Genomic DNA, 16780 nt, shown 5'->3' with positions numbered 1-16780 from the left:
ATGACAGAGCGAGACACTGTCTCAAAAAAAAAAACAACAAAAAAGAGAATGCTCAGAATGTTGGAGTTGAGGGCAGGAAGCCTGAGGCAGGGGTGCAGGATGTGGGATTTGGGGAGGTAGGAGGCATGCGCTGGAAACAGGATGAGGGGTTGGGGAATGGGGGCTAAAAGTATTTGGGTTTAGAGTAGCAAGCTTGGGGATTTGTGATTCTGGGATAAGAAGGATAACAACCATACCCACTGCAATGTCCAGGTGGATGATGGCGCTTGTGGGGCTCGAAGAAGGTATTCTAGGGGCAGTAGATAAGACAATGGGTCCAAGGCATGGTGGCTTATGCCTGTAATCCCAACACTTTGGGAGGCCGAGGTGGGAGGATCACTAGGAGTTTGAGACCAGCCTGGGCAACATAATGAGACCTCGTCTCTACAGAAAAATTTGAAGATTAGCCCAGTGCGGTGGCACTCACCTGCAGTCCCAGCTACTCAGGAGACTGAGACAGGAGGATCATTTGAGCCCAGGAGTTGGAGGCTGCACTGAGCTATGATCGTGCCACTGCACTCCAGTCTGGGTGATAGAGCAAGAACCTGTCTCAAAAAGAAAAAAAGAGGATGGACCGGGTGCAGTGACTCACGCCTGTAATCCCAGCACTTTGGGAGGCCAAGGCGAGCAGATCACCTGAGGTCGGGAGTTCGAGACCAGCCTGACAAACATGGAGAAACCCCGTCTCTACTGAAAATACAAAATTAGCTGGGCGTGGTAGCGCATGCCTGTAATCCTAGCTACCCGGGAGGCTGAGGCAGGAGAATCACTTGAACCCGGGAGGCAGAGGTTGCAGTGAGGCAGAGGTTGCAGTGAACTGAGATCGTGCCATTGCACTCCAACCTGGGCAACAAGAGCGAAATTCCATCTCAAAAAAAAAAGAAAAAAAGAGGATGACAAGACTGGGTTTTGGAGAGCAGGAACGGGAGCCACAGCCAAAAGAGGAAATATTCCGTAGGATTTATGGAGGCAGGAACAGGGTCTGGGAGCCAGTGATGAGGAAGTCCTCTGAATAGCTAACGCTGGGCCCAGGCTTGGTTCCCCAAAGCTGAGGGCAAAGCCTGTGGAGACAGCCACCCTCTGCATCCTGCCCCACCTCCTACACACTCGTCCCCAGGTTCTGGCCTGCCATTGACGATGGGCTGCGACGGGCCGCCTATGAGCGTGGCGTCAAGGTGCGCCTGCTCGTCAGCTGCTGGGGACACTCGGAGCCATCCATGCGGGCCTTCCTGCTCTCCCTGGCTGCCCTGCGTGACAACCATACCCACTCCGACATCCAGGTGGTAAGCACCACCCCTCGGCCCCTGTGCGGGGCAGTCCTGGGGACACAGCCCTCATGGGGCTCATCTGTCAACTGACAAGGACAGCCCAGAGTAAGCCCTGTCACAGTGGGGAAACCACGGGTCAGGGCCAGGGTGGTGGGGGCACAGGGAGAGGGGCCAGGGCTGGGATGAGGGGGCACAGGCAGAGGGGTTGGGGCTGGGATGGGGGTACACAGAGAGAGGTGTTGGGACCGGGACTGGGGACGTGGGCAGGTAGAGGGGTCGGGGCTGGGATTTGGGGGCACAGGCAGAGGGGTCAGGACTGGGATGGGGAGGCACAGGCAGAAGAGTTGTGGCCAGGGTGGGGGGCACAGAGAGAGGTGATAGGGCCAGAGTGGGAGGTACAGGCAGAGGGGTCGGGGCCAGGATGGAGGAGGCCCAGGCAGAAGGGTGAGGGCTGGAGTTGGGGGCACAGGTAGAGGGGTCAGGGCTGGGGTGGCACAGAGAAGGGTTTGGGACCAGGACTGGGGGAGTGGGCAGGTAGAGGGGTCAGGGCTGGGGTCGGGGGCACAGGCAGAGGGGTCAGGGCTGGGATCGGGGGGCACAAGCAGAGGGGTCAGGGCTGGGATGGAGGAGGCCCAGGCAGAGGGGTCAGGGCTGGGATGGAGGAGGCCCAGGCAGAGGGGTCAGGGCTGGGATGGAGGAGGCCCAGGCAGAGGGGTCAGGGCCAGGGTGGGGACACCCAGAGGAAGCCCCTGCCCTAGTGAGAAGGGCCAAGGAAGATGTTCTGGCAGTGGGGGCATCTGAGACAAGACCTCAGGAATGAACAGGAGTCATTCTGTAGGGAACAGTGTTTTGCAAATGAGACCACCGGGGCCTCCCTTTCAGCTTTCATTCTCAGAGCGCCCCTCCACCTGGCCCTGTTCTGGCCCCCAGGGATTCTGTGGGAAGCAGTGGAGTCCCACAGATCTGGCTCCATGCCCCGCTCCCTGATCCCGGGGCTCCTCCAACTCCCAGTGCCTCTCACACTCCTTCCCATCCGTCCCTCCCACTCAGAAACTCTTTGTGGTCCCCGCGGATGAGGCCCAGGCTCGAATCCCGTATGCCCGTGTCAACCACAACAAGTACATGGTGACTGAACGCACCACCTACATCGGTGAGTGTCCTGGGCACCACACGGCACTGAACAAGAGGGGGTTCAGACACCCGGGGCAGCCCCCTGAGGGCTCCCTTACGCTCCACCCATTCCTCTCTAGGAACCTCCAACTGGTCGGGCAACTACTTCACGGAGACGGCGGGCACCTCGCTGCTGGTGACGCAGAACGGGAGGGGCAGTCTACGGAGCCAGCTGGAGGCCATTTTCCTGAGAGACTGGGACTCCCCTTACAGCCATGACCTTGATGCCTCAGCTGACAGCGTGGGCAATGCCTGCCGCCTGCTCTGAGGCCCGGTCCAGCGGACAGGCCGAGGCCTGCTAGGCCCCCACAGACCCAGATGCTCTGGGTCACGGTCCCTGTCCCCGTGCCCCCGCTTCTGTCTGCCCCATTGTGGCTCCTCAGGCTCTCTCCCCTGCTCTCCCACCTCTACCTCTGCCCCCACCGGCCTGACGCTGTGGCCCCAGGACCCAGCACAGCTGGGGGAGGGATCAGCCCCCAAAGAAGTGGGGGTGCATGCTGGGCCCGGCCCCCTGGCCCACCCCCACTTTCCAGGGCAAAAAGGGCCCAGGGTGATAATAAGTAAATAACTTGTCTGTACAGCCTGTGCCTGACTGAGTGGTGTGAGATGGGGTACAGGGGTAGGGGACAGCTGGCATGGGCCTCAGGTGGGGACATCTTTGTGCTGAGCCCTCGATATGTCATTGGCATGTACTGAGCCCTCAGTGTGTGACTAGCGTGGGTTAGCATGTACTGAGCCCTCAGCATGTGCTGGCACGGGTTGGCGTGTGCTAAACCCTTAACATGTAGCGTACATGGGCTGACCTGTGCTGAGCATGCAGCGTGCCACCCTGTGGCCTGGCATGGACTTCACACTCATGTAGCCAGCATGGGGTATGTGCTGTACAGAAGCATGTTCCCAGATTGATCAGCAGGGACCAAACCATTGCTACATCCCAAGGGTGAAGAAGCATGGCTGAGCACCAGAGCGTGCACCAAGTGTGAATTTAGGCCTGCCAAGTGGATTTCACCCAGCATGTCCCAAATGTGGATGAGTGCATGCCAACCCCATAAACATGTAGGAAGGACAGGTCAACAGATAAGGAGACCCCAGCGTCTGGCAAACTTGATTAACACATACTGAACACATGCATGTTCCGAGGGTGGATTCCCAATGTGCCAAGTACATAGCATATTTAGGACATGGGTTAGTCAACCAAGCACAGCTTTTCCCTCGTAGTGTGACAGCAGCCCAGGCTCCAGCCTAAGCCAGTGGTCAACTGGGCCCAACATCGCAGAGCGAGTCACTGGGTGCCAGCCTGGAGCCCCCATTCCCCCCAGGGCCAGTCCAAGCCCCAGGCAGTGAGAGCAGGCTTGAAGCAGGACTGCTGAACAGTTCTATATTGAAACAGACAGAGGCAGCAGGGCCGAGGGCAGTCGCAGGGCCAGCGGGGTGCAGCCCCCCTTCCTGCTGTCCCTCTGGCCAAGGAGCATGGGCCAGACTCCAAAGCTCTGCTGTGTTTAAGAGAAGTGTGCAGGCACGCACCGCACCGCAGACGGGGAATGGGAATTTCCAGATAACTATCTTTCTGTAAGAATAATTTGTGGGTTCGGGAGATGGCTCTGAGGAGCAGTTCAGGTTGGGAGGGGATGCCAGCTCAGCTAGTCCAGCCCTCAGTGATGGGCAGGGGTGGAATCACCATCAGTGGTGCCCGGTGACATGCTGGAGGAAACTGGTGGCCCCCCGGGGCGGACCATGCTGGTGGGAGCGGCGGGGTGGGAGCCCCTGAGCCCGTGGGCCCCTGACGCCCTCCAGGGTCCAGTCTGGCTCACTCAGCCATTCTCCGGGACAGCTGCTGGGGTCGAAGAGCTCAGGGTCTGGCCTCTGTGGGGGAAGAGGAGAGGGGCATCAGCCAAGCAGTGTTAGTGTGTTAGTGTCTGCTGAGCCTCTGTCAGCTCCACCTGATGAGGGTGAGCACGTGCTAGGGTCTTACCAGTGCTGGGCCTTTATCGCCTCTTTGCAGTGATGCGATGACAGCTCACTGCAGCCTCGACCTCCCTGGCTCAAGTGATCCTCCCACCTCAGCCTCCTGAGTAGCTGGGACTACAGATGCATGCCACCAAAACCAGCTAATATTTCTAATTCTTTGGTACAGACGGGATCTCACTATGTTGCCCAGGCTCTTTATCACTTCTTATAAGTAGATTACTGTGCCCTGAGTTTTTGTCACAGCCTGGAAATAGCTGAGTATGTGCTGAGCCTTACCATATCTTGACGGTATTAGGTGTGTACTGTGCCTCCTCACACCCTAATCATATCCTGAACATGGGTAAGTGTGTGCTGAGCCTCCTCACACCCCAATCGTAACCTGAGCATGGGTGAGTGTGTGCTGAGCCTCTTCACACCCTAATCATATCCTGCATGTGGGTTGAGTGTGCTGAGCCTCCTCACATCCTAATCTTATCCTAAGGTGGGTGAGTGTGTGCTGAGCCTCCTCACACCCTAATCGTATCCTAAATGCACCCGGCTCACCTCAGCCTCCATGGTCATGTTGTCAATGTTGGGCCCATCCCCATCTCGCTGCAGGATGGCCGGTGGCTCAGCAGAGGCCCCGAGATGCTCTCCTTCCTCCCAGCTGCTGCCCCGGCAGGGCCTGTCATCCTCAGGCGAGACCTGGCTCAGCCGGATGAGGTTGCTGAAGTTGGTGTCGGATTTGGAACCCGCAGGTGGCTTGCGGGCCTTGTGGCGGCCTGCCAGGCGGCTGCTATAGAAGGCCAGGATGGGCTCGGGGCCCGAGTCGGGCATGTGGCGGCCAGTGATGGCTGCCTTGAGGGGGGCCATCATGTCGGAGACCACATCGGTGCAGGTCTCACCCCACAGCCCATGCCCAGCCTCCTGCAGACTCAGGTCGTCCAGCTGGTCGATGGCTCTTTGCATACCTGGTGCCTTCTCCTCTCGGAAGAAGGGGCTGCTGCTGGCCACACTGCCCATGCCCGCAGCCTCCTTCTCCTCAGCCAGACGGTAGTAGGGGGTCCCATCTTCTGCAGCCACGACGGGCGCGGGGGGCTTGCCCTCCACCTGCAGCGAGAGGCGGTAGCTGCGCAGGGAGAGCTGGTAGTAGTGGGTGGTCTCGTGGGCATTGCGCAGCTGCTGCATGGACACGAAGGGGTGGCGCAGGGCAGCACTGGGGCTGATGCGTTCATGTGATTCCCAGGTCAGCATGCGTTTGATCAGCTCCACCATGCTCTTGAGGTCGGCGTGCTCTGCCAGTGCCTCCCGGTCGGGGAAGGTCAGCCGACTGGCCACACTGCCACCATTCACTGTCTCGATCTGGTCCAAGGATTTGAGCATATACTTGCGGCGCTCCAGTGGGCGCACCTGGCCAGGCATAGAGAAGGGAGCAGGGTTGACCCTTGTGCAGGGCTAGGGCCCTGAGCACTCTTGCTGTGGCACCCACATGTAGCCCCAACTTCCAGGTCTGCCCATGATCTGCCTTGGAGCTCTCTGGCTGCTAGGAGGGCCACCCTGGATCTGTCACACCCGAGCCGCTCTAATCTAACCCAAAGCTTTCACTGGTCCAAGTTCCACCCCTTGCCCCAGACCTCCAGTCCACCCCAGCACCATGGGTGCAGCCCCTACCAGCAGCTAGCAGAGGGGCTGCCCGGAATCTCTAGTCTTCCCTGGAATCAAATCCAGGTCCCTCTTACTGCCACAGCTCCACGCTTGATCCCAGGCCTCCTGGTGGTGGAACCCAGACCCTTCTTGCTACACTAGTTTATGGAACTAGTTCCCTGCTATGGAACTGCCATCAACTTTTAGTCTCACCTGTGGTCCCATCCAGACCCTTCTTGCTGTGAAATCAGGACTTGTGACCTCAAACTCCTAGTCCCAGGCTCTTGCTGCACAGATTGGAGGGACAAAGCCGTAGAGGTAGCAGACTGGCTGCTGCCCCAAACCTCTAGACTCACCTGAGGTCTCAGAAAATTTTTTTTTTTTGAGACAGAGTTTCACTCTTGTCATCCAGGCTGGAGTGCAATGGCACAATCTCGGCTCACTGCAACCTCTGCCTCCCAACTTCAAGCGATTCTCCTGCCTCAGCCTCCCAAGCAGCTGGAATTACAGGCGTCCACCACGATGCTCAGCTACTTTTTGTATTTTTAGTAGAGACAGAGTTTCACCATGTTGGCCAGGCTGGTCTCAGACTCCTAACTTCAGGTGATCCACCCGCCTTGGCCTCCCAAAATGCTGGGATTATTATAGGTGTGAGCCACTGTGCCTGGCCTCAGATCCTTTTTTTTAAACAGGATCTTGCTCTGTCACCCAGACTGGAGTGTAGTGGTGCAATCACAGCTCACTGCAACCACCAACTCCCGGGTTCAAGTGATCTTCCCACCTCAGCCTCCCAAGTAGCTTGGAACTACAGGTGTGTGCCACCATGCCTGGCTAAATTAAAAAAAAATTTTTTCTAGAGACGCAGTCTTGCTATGTCACCCAGGATGGCTTCAAGCGATCCTCCTGCCTTGGCCCCACCAAAGTGCTCGGACTGCAGGTATAAGCCATTGCACCTGGCCTCTTTTGCAATTCTCACAGCCAGTCTCAGTCCTCATTTTTTCTCCGTGGTCTCATCCCTCTTGCCACACAAGTTGCTGACCCCAGAGCTGAAGCTGGCAGAGAAGCCGCCCCAATCTTCCTGTCACACTTGTAGTATGACCCAGATCCCTCTTGCTAGAGCAGCCCTCACACCTGACTTCCAAACGTCCAATTCTCCCTGCAGTGTCTCCCCCAGATCTATCTTGCTGAAGCAGCTGAGTCCCACATTTGATCTCACCCAGCTCTTTCTTGCTGTGAAAATGCCCTAGGCTGACCCCCAAGCTCCAGTTCTCACTGAGATTCAGCCCACAAATAATTTTTTTCAAATATTAAAAAAATATTTTTTTGGCTGGGCGCAGTGGCTCATGCCTGTAATCCCACCGCTTTGGGAGGCCGAGGCGGGTGGATCATGAGGTCAGGTATTTGAGACCAGCCTGGCCAACATGGTAAAGCCCCATCTCTTGGCCGGGTGCAGTGGCTCACGCCTGTAATCCCAGCACTTTGGGAGGCCGAGGCGGGAGGATCACGAGGACAGAAGATCGAGACCACCCTGGCTAACACGGTGAAACCCCGTCTCTACTAAAAATACAAAAAATTAGCCGGGTGCGCTGGCGGGCGCCAGTAGTCCCAGCTACTCGGGAGGCTGTGGCAGGAGAATGGCGTGAACCCAGGAGGCGGAGCTTGCAGTGAGCCGAGATTGCGCCTCTGCACTCCAGTCTGGGTGACAGAGCGAGACTCCGTCCCCCCTCCCCCCAAAAAAAAAAAAAAAAAAAACCCATCTCTACTAAAAATACAAAAAATTAGCCAGGTGTGATGGCGAGTGCCTGTAGTCCCAGCTACTCGGGAGGCTCAGGCAGAAGAATCCCTTAAACCCGGGAGGCAGAGGTTGCAGTTAGCCGAGACTACGCCACTGCCCTCCAGCCTGGGCAACAGATCGAGACTTCCTCTCAATAAAAAAAAAAAAGAAGAAAAAATTTCTTTTATTTTGTTTTTTATTCTTTTCACTCCATTCTTCTGGTCTGATAGATTTTTCTTTTATTTTTCTTTTTGAAACAGGGTCTTGCTCTATCACCCAGGCTCAAGTGCAGTGGCATGACCACAGCTCACTGTAGCCTGGATCTCCCAGGCTCAAGGAATTCTCCTGCCTCAGCCTCCCATGTATCTGAGACAACAGGCCCATACCACCACGCCCAGCTAATTTTTTTTTTCCACGTTTTATAAACAGGAGGTCTCACTATGTTCCCTAGGCTAGTCTCAAACCCCTGGGCTCAAGGGGTCCTCCCACCACAGCCTCCCAAAGTGCTAGAATTACAGGTGTGAGCCATGTCGCCCATCCTAGATTTTTTTTCATGTAACAGCCCCCACACTGACTGCCCTCACCCAACTTCTCCCTTACCTTCGTCTCGGCCAGGTAGTCAGCCGAGGACTTGAGCTGCCAGGGGTTGGCGGCGTCAGGGTGGGGGTTGCGCTTAAAGAAGTGGTGGGCCTTGCGGGCGGCGTGCAACAGGTGCGGCTTGGGGAGGCCCTGGGTTTCGCAGATGTAGCGCACCTGGTCGTACTCGTTGTTGCCGGGGTAGAGGGGCCAGCCCAGGTGCAGCTCAGCCATGACGCAGCCCAGGGACCACACATCCACCTTCTCGCAGAAGGGCAGCCCCAGCAGGATCTCGGGGGCCCGGTAGAAGCGCGACTGGATGTATGGCTCCTTCACGTAGCGCACCTCGCTGAAAATGCTGGCAGAGCCGAAGTCAATCACCTGTCCGGTGGAGAAGAGGGCGAGTGGGCAGGTCAAGTGCAGGGACAGCCCAGCCGGGCCACCCCTGGCATCTCTCACCTGGCATATTCCTGCATCTGCTATTTGACTCTGGCCATCTCTGGGTCTGTGACTCTTTAGTCGCTTTGTTGGTTTTTGTTTGTTTGAGACAGAGTCTGGCTCTTGTTGCCCAGTCTGGAGCGCAATGGCACTGTCTCGGCACACTGCAACCTCCACTTCCCCAGTTCAAGCGATTCTCATGCCTCAGTCTCCTGAGTAGCTGGGATTACAGGCGCCCGCCCCCACGCCTGGCTAATTTTTTGTATTTTTAGTAGAATTGGGATTTCACTATGTTGGCGAGGCTGGTCTCGAACTCCTGACCTCAGGTGACCCACACGCCTCAAACTCCCAAAGTGCTGGGACTACAGGCGTGAGCCACTGCGCCCAGCCTTTGTTGCTGTTTTTTGTTTGTTTGTTTGTTTGTTTTTTGAGACCAAGTGCCACTCTGTTGCCCAGGTTGGAGTATAGTGGCACAATGTAGGCTCACTGCAACCTCTACCTCCTGGGTTCAAGTGATTCTCCTGCCTCAGCCTCCCAGTAGCTGGGTCTACAGGTGCACACCACCATGCCCTGCTAATTTTTGTATTTTTAGTAGAGACGGGGTTTCACCATGTTGGCCAGACTGGTCTCGAACTCCTGACCTCAGATGATCCACCCACCTCAGCCTCCCTAGCTGGAATTACAGGCATGAGCCACCTCACTCAGCTGTGGTCATAGTTCTTAAGTCGCTATCTCTGTCTCTTCCAGTCTTTGTGTCTGGTTCGAGTGACTGACTCTGTCTCTGTTTCTCTCCGCTAGAACTATGCATAGGAGGATTAGGACCCTACTCTTCCTCTTGTACCCCACACCTTGTCCATCAGCCAACAGATCTAGAATCTGCTCGCTCTGCATGCCATCCGCAGCCCCCACCCTGGTCCTATCCCACATCCTCTCCAACCTAGACTGACACAGGGGCCTCCTCGCTGGTCTCCCTGCTCCTCTCCTCTGCCCCCTAGTCTGTCTCTCACAAACATCCAAGGGGATCCTGTGGTCGCCTGGGATAGATTGGGTCCTCCCCTGCTCACAGTCACATCCTGTGACAAAAGCCAAGGTCCTCACCGTGGCCCACAGGTCTCCAACGTCTGCTCTGTCACCTCTCTGCCACATCTCCCACTCTCCCCGTCACTCACCCTCCTCCAGCCACAAGGGCCTCCTCACTATTCCTTGAATAAATCAGACATTCCCAGCTCAGGGTTTTGCACTGGCTGTTCCTTCTGTCTGAAATGCTCTTCCCTGCATGAGCACAGGGCTCCCTGCCTCACCTCCTTCAGGTCTTTACTCAAATGTCACGTTTCTATCAAAAGCAGAAAGGGAGGATAAAAAAAAATGATCACCTTCTCAGTGAGGCCTCCCCTAATCATTCTGTTAAAGCATCAGCCCCCACCCTTCCTATCCCTCTGTCAGGCCCCTGTTTTTCCTTTTTTCTTTTTTTTTTTTTTTTTGAGATGAAGATTTTTGAGACAGAGTTTTGCTCGTCGCCCAGGCTGGAGTGCAATGGTGCAATCTTGGCTCACCGCAACCTCCGCCTCCCAGGTTCAAGTGATTCTCCTGCCTCAGCCTCCCAAGTAGCTGGGATTACATGCGCTTGCCACCACGCTCAGCTAATTTTTACATTTTTAGTAGAGACAGGGTTTCGCCATGATGGCCAGGTTGGTCTCAAACTCCTGACCGCAGGTGATCCACTCGCCTCGGCCTCCCAAAGTGCTGGGATTACAGTCGTGAGCCACCGTGCCCAGCCCCACCATCGCTCTTAATGCCATTTCACACACTATATCTTTTAATTTTTTATTTTAATTTTATTTTTAATTATTTATTTTTTGTGATGGAGTCTCGCTCTGTCAGCCAGGCTGGAGAGCAGTGGTGTGATCTTGGCTCACTGCAACCTCCACCTACTGGGTTCAAGCGATTCTCCTGCCTCAGCCTCCGAGTCGCTGGAATTACAAGCACTAATCTTTTGCATTTTTGGTAGAGACGGGCGGGGTTTCACCATGTTAGCCAGGCTGGTCTCAAACTCCTGACTCAGGTGGTCTGCCTGCCTCGGCCTCCCAGAGTGTTGGGATTACAGGCGTGAGACACTGCACCCAGCCCTTTTTTTTCTTTTTAGAGACAGGGTCTTGCTTTATCACCCAGGCTGGAGTGCAGTGACTCCATCATAGCTCACTGCTGCCGCGAACTGAAGGGCTCATGAGATCCTCCCGCCTCAGCCTCCTGAGTAGCTGGGACCGCAGGCACACACCACCATACCCAGCTAATTTTTTAACTTTTTGTAGAGATAGAGATAGGTCTCACTATGTTGCCCAGGATGGTCTTAAGCTCCTGGGCTCAAGTGATCCTCCTGCCTCAGCCTCCCAACATGCTGGGATTATAGGCATGAGGCCCCGCACCTGGTCCTAGTCTACTTCCTTATCAAGTTCAGCATTTCTCTCCCCAGCTAGGATGTCAGTCCCACAAGGGCAAAGATTATATCCACTTTGTTCAATACCATATCCCTAGATGCCTAGAACAGTACCTGGCACACAGCAGGGGCTCAGTAAATAATGAGTGAATGAATGAATGAATGTATGGGCTTTGTAATCCTTCATTCTATTTCCATCTCTTGTTTGTATCTCTCTGTCTCTCTTTTGAGACAGTGGCTCACCCTGTCACCCAAGCTGAAGTACAGTTGCGCGATCTTGGCTCAAGGCAACCTCCACCTTCCAGGTTCAAGCGATTCTCCTGCCTCAGCCTCCCAAGTGGCTGGGACTACAGGCACATGCCACCATGCCCGGCTAATTTTTGTATTTTCAGTAGAGATGGGTTTTCACCATGTTACCCAGGCTGGTCTTGAACTCCTAGGCTCTAGCAATCCTCCCACCTCGGCCTCCCAAAGTCCTGAGATTCCAGGCATGAGCCACTGTGCCTGGCCATTTGTACCTCTCTTGTTCTTTCTTTGCATCTACCTCTCCATCACTTGCCTGTCTCTTGTCTCTCAGTGTCTCTCTCTCTTTCCATCTCTGTCTCTGTGTCGTCCACTAGGAAGACACCTCCCTGAAGTCCAGGTCCTCTTCTGTCTTCCTCATCAGGCACTGTTCACACCTGTCACAGGCCTTTGGCACATGACAGGTGCTTTGACCAACAGCTGCAGAACCAACGCCGCGAATCGCCCAAAGCCTTTGTATCTCCCCATGCGTCTGGTGGAGCTGTCTGCCATTTTCACTCTGAATCTCCGTGACTCCCCGAGAGTAAAACCCCGTCTCTACTAAAAATACAAAAATTAGCCAGGTGTGGTGGCAGATGCCTGTAATCCCAGCTACTCGGGAGGCTGAGGCAGGAGAATTGCTTGAATGTGGGAGGCGGAGCTTGCAGTGAGCTGAGACTGTGCCACTGCACTCCCCCCTGGGTAACAAGAGTGGAACTCCGTCTCAAAAAAAAAAAAAAAAATGTTAGCTGGGTACGGGTGGCGGGCACCTGTAATCCCAGCTACTCAGGAAGCTGAGGCAGGAGAATTGCTTGAACCTGGGAGGAGGAGACAGTGGGCCAAGATCATGCCATTGCACTCTAGCCTGGGTGACAAGAGCAAGAGCAAGACTCCATCTCAAAAAAGAAAAAAAAATACAAAAATTAGCTGGGCATGGTGGTGCATGCCTGTAGTCCCAGCTCCTCGGGAGGCTGGGGCAGGAGGATCACTTGAGCCCAGGAGGTGGAGGTTGCAGTGAGCCGAGAAGGTGCCATGGCACTGCAGCCTGGGTGAAAGAGCCAGACCCTGTCTCAAAAAAAAAAAAAAAAAAAGGTGGACAGAGGGGTCAGCACCAGGGGCCTGTGACAGTATGGAGGAGATGCCTCTGTGTGTCCAGCACAAGGCCAGACCCAAAGCAGGCATTCAGTAAATGTTTATTCATCGACAAACTGACCATGATGAGTAATACACATGCTTCCAGTTGCTCGGACCAACAGGCTTTTGTCCCCCTCTACTCCTCTCTCGCTCTGTCACCCTTCATGTAAGATCTATCAACAAATCCTCTTGTCTCTAGCTCCGAAATCTACCCAGAATCCACCCAAGTCTCCTGCTCCCACTGCCCTGACTCTGGTCCCAATTGCCACATCTCCCACCTGGACTAGCACAGTCACCCCTCTGCCTTCCTGCTCCTGCCCAACCCACCCCTGTCTGCTCCCCTTATGCAGCCAGAGAAACAAGGCTTAGGCTTGTTTCTCTGAGTCAGACCGAGTCCTCCTCTGCTTAGATTCCTCCTGTGGCTCCATCTTCCTCGGAATAAAACCAAAGTCCGTGCTGTGACCAACAAGGCCCTGCATGCCTGGCCCCATCACCTCCTTGGACTCATTTCTTCCCTCTTCACCTCATTCATTCTGCTTCAGCCACACAGGCCTCCCTGGTGTTCTTCAAATGCATACAATTGGCACACTCCTTGATATGGTTTGGCTCTGTGTCCCTGCCCAAACCTCATCTCTAAATGTCACCAAAGGAACCTGGTGGGAGGTGATTGGGTCCTGAAGGCAGTTTCCCCTATGCTGTTCTTATGATAGTGAGTTCTCATGAGATCTGATGGTTTAAAAGTGGCAGCTTCTCCTGCACGCTCTCTCTCCTGCCACCATGTAAGACATGCCTTGCTTCCCCTTCACCTTCCGCCATGATTGTAAGTTTCCTGAGTCCTCTCTAGCCATGAGGAACTGTGAGTCAATTAAACCTTTTCTTTATTTATAAATTACCCAGTTTCAGGTAGTTTGTTTGTTTGTTGGTTGGTTTGCTTTTGAGATGGAGTCTCACTCTATTGCCCAGGCTAGAGGGCAGTGGCACCATCTTGGCTCACTGCAACCTCCACCTCTGTGTTCAAGTGATTCTCCTGTCTCAGCCTCCCGAGTAGCTGGGACTACAGACGTGTGCCACCATGCCCAACTAATTTTTGTATTATTAGTAAAGATGGGGTTTCACCATGTTAGTCAGGCTGGTCTCGAACCCCTGACCTCAAGTGATCCACCCACCTTGGCCTCCCAAAGTGCTGGGATTATAGGTGTGAGCCACTGTGCCCAGCCTACAGGTAGTTCTTTATAGTAGCGTGAGAACAGACTCCTACCTCAGGGCCTTTGCACTGGCTGTTCCCTCTGCCTGGATGCTCTGTCTCCAGATGGCTATACAGCTTTCTCCCTCCTTCAGGATTTCCCTCAAAGTTACCTTCTCAGTGAGGCCTAGCTGACCACCATGTCTAAAAGCTCACTCAGCACCACCCATCTCTATGAACACCCAGCATCCACTTCCTCCCTCCTTCTCACTTGCTTATCATATTTCACTCATTTATCTTGGTGACCCTCTGTCTCCCACTAGAATGTCAGCCCCACAAGGACAGGCCAGAGAAGCTGAGCTGAGAATGGACCAGGACAGGGAGACCTCAGGGCCTGGAAGAGAACAGGGGAGACCTCAGGTCTGGGACAGAGAAGACATCAGAATTGGGACAAGAAGATGGGGAGGATTTGGGGGTCAGGAGCAAGGCAGAGCAGAGCCATTATGGACAGGGCCTTGGGAAGACCTCAGGCCCCAGAGGTAGACAAGAGAAATCTTAGTGTCTGAAGAGACTGGGCACAGTGGCTCCTGCCTGTAATCTCAGTGCTTCGGGAAGCTGAGGCAGGAGGATTGCTTGAGCCAAGGAGTTCAAGACCAGCCTGGACAACATAGCAAGGCCTTGTTTCTACGGAAAAAAAAAAAAAAAAATTTAATTCGCCAGGCACAGTGGTGTGTGCTTATAATCTCAGCTAATTGGAAGGCTGAAGTGGGAGGATCGCTTGAGCTCAGGAGTTTAAGGCTGCAGTGAGCTATGATTGTACCACTGCACTCCAGCCTGGGCAACAGAGCAAGACCTTGTCTCTGAAACTAAATAAATAAATATCTTAAAATTTTAAAAAGTAGGCTGGGCACAGTGGCTCACGCCTGTAATCCCAGCACTTTTGGAGGCCGAGGCGGGGGTATCATTTGAGGTCAGGAGTTCAAGACCAGCCTGGCCAGCATGGTGAAACCCCATCTCCAATAAGTACAAAAAAAATTAGCTGGGCAGCATGGTGGCGCATCCCTGTAATCCCAGTTACTCGGGAGGCTGAGGCAGGAGAATCACTTGAACCCATTTGAACCCAGGAGGCAGAGGTTGCAGTGAGCTGAGATTGTGCCACTGCACTCAAGCCTGGGCAACAGAATGAAAGTCGGACACACACACACACACACACACACACACACACACACACACCCCATCCAGGGCTGGAAGAAGCTGAGAAAAAGACAAGGAACTAGGGACACAGCCACCCTAGACGGCCCCTACTCACCTTGACCCTGAAGGGGCAGCGGGTCTGGTCCACCAGCATGATATTCTCAGGCTTGAGATCAGCGTGGATGATCGCCAGCTCCTTGAGCCGGGCCAGGGCTCTGAGCACCTGCAGGGTGACTGTACGGATGTGGCGGGCAGGGAGGGGCGCGAAGTTGTTCTCCTTCTGGAACTCAAAAAGGTTTTGCTCCAGCAGCTCGAAGACCAGGTAGAACTTGAGGGCGTCGTGGAAGAACTCGAGGAAGCGGATGACGTGGGCTTCCTCAGGGTCCAGGCCTCGCATGCAGTGCAGCAGCTTCAGCTCGTTCTTGATGATGCGGTTGCGGTAGGCGTCGTTCTTGAGGATCTTGATGGCCACCATCTCGCCCGTCCTCCGCCGCCAGCCCTTGGCTACCTCCCCGAAGGTCCCCTTGCCCAAGACCTCGATGATGTCGTAGCAGTCGGTCTCCGACTGGATGGTAGCCATGGTGCCCCCGCTGCCAGACACCGCCCTGCCCAGGCCCCTGCGCCACTGGCTCTGCCGCCCAGGCCTCCCGCCTGGCCGCCGACACAGCAGGCCCCCCAGTGGGGGAAAGAGAACCGCACTCGTGCCTCCTCCTACGAGGTTGGCCCCTGCTTCCTTGGCACCCCCAAATCCCCAGGCCACACTGTCAGTCTGCCAGGGGCTGCGCCCCTCCCCAAAAGCCCTCCTGGCTTGGGATGAGGGGCCCCAGGCCCCACTGAATGGGTTCCAGCGCTGTTGAGTGGCTCTGGTTCTGTTGTTGGAGACCTGAGCCCTGGCTGGAGTGGGGGTGGGGTGCCAGGCTGGGCCCCCCCTCCCCCGCCCAGTCGTGGAATCTTGCAAAGACCAAACAGGTGAAGTGTTGACAGAGGGGAGTCTAATCGTGGGCCTTGGTCATACAGGAATGAGGATAAGGCAGGAGTGAGGAAAGGTGGGCTTCTTGAGCTTGGGAGATGTGATGTGTGGGTGTCTGTGTTCAGAAAACTCCTGTCCCAGCCTGTGACTGCTGTGGCATGAGGGATAAAAGGCCCTGAACGCCAGGCTAAGGAGTTTGGACTCTGTTCTGAGGGCACTGGGGAGCCACAGAGGGGCTTTGAGCAGGGGAGGACAGGGTCAGATATGAGTGTCAGAAAGTTACTGTATGAAAAAGGATAGGTTGGAGCGGGTAACAGTGGAAGCCCCAAGCCAGGGAAAGAGTCCAGGACAGGGCACGGATGGGAGAGGTCGGGGAGGGCAGGGCGAGGCCAGTGAATGAGACACTCCCAAGGCCAGAAGGAGCAGCCGTGAGACTGACAGGTTGGGGGAAAGGCGGGAGCTGTCTAAGACCAGGCCCAAGGCTCTGGCGTGCAGAGGCAGTCCCTGAGAAATGGACATGGATACGGAGCAGCTTGGGGGAGATGTTGAGGCCAAATTAGAAAATGTATTTATTTTTGGCTGGGTGCGGTGGGTCACACCTGTAATCCCAGCACTTTGGGAGGCTGAGGAGGGCGGATCATGAGGTCAGGAGATCGAGACCATCCTGGCTAACATGGTGAAACCCTGTCTCTACTAAAAATACTAAAAATTAGCCGGGTGTAGTGGT

The 16780-nt window shown here is 55.1% G+C and overlaps 2 protein-coding genes across 5 annotated transcripts in view; one reads left to right on the top strand and one right to left on the bottom strand.

Annotated features, from left to right (window-relative positions):
* PLD3 (phospholipase D family, member 3) overlaps nucleotides 1-3057 on the top strand; it is a 32244-nt gene extending 29187 nt beyond the window's left edge. For all 4 annotated transcript variants that reach the window (XM_011983890.1, XM_011983863.1, XM_011983880.1 and 1 more), the window contains 3 exons: nucleotides 1157-1322; nucleotides 2358-2457; nucleotides 2558-3057. In XM_011983890.1, the coding sequence (XP_011839280.1) occupies nucleotides 1157-1322; nucleotides 2358-2457; nucleotides 2558-2745 (454 nt within the window). In that variant the 3' untranslated portion in view covers nucleotides 2746-3057. The remainder of the gene's footprint in view (nucleotides 1-1156; nucleotides 1323-2357; nucleotides 2458-2557) is intronic.
* Nucleotides 3058-3841: 784 nt separating this feature from the next.
* On the bottom strand, nucleotides 3842-15976 carry HIPK4 (homeodomain interacting protein kinase 4). Its single transcript, XM_011983824.1, has 4 exons — nucleotides 15199-15976; nucleotides 8443-8799; nucleotides 4989-5834; nucleotides 3842-4340 (listed from the first exon to the last, which is right to left on the bottom strand). Exons 1-4 carry the CDS (start codon nucleotides 15661-15663, stop codon nucleotides 4158-4160), a joined length of 1851 nt encoding a protein of 616 aa, XP_011839214.1. The 5' UTR covers nucleotides 15664-15976; the 3' UTR covers nucleotides 3842-4157.
* Nucleotides 15977-16780: the final 804 nt, after the last annotated feature.

Source organism: Mandrillus leucophaeus, unplaced genomic scaffold (genome assembly GCF_000951045.1).
Source record: "Mandrillus leucophaeus isolate KB7577 unplaced genomic scaffold, Mleu.le_1.0 Scaffold106, whole genome shotgun sequence".
Classification (NCBI taxonomy): Eukaryota; Metazoa; Chordata; class Mammalia; order Primates; family Cercopithecidae; genus Mandrillus; species Mandrillus leucophaeus.
This window is presented reverse-complemented; position numbering and strand designations above follow the sequence as displayed.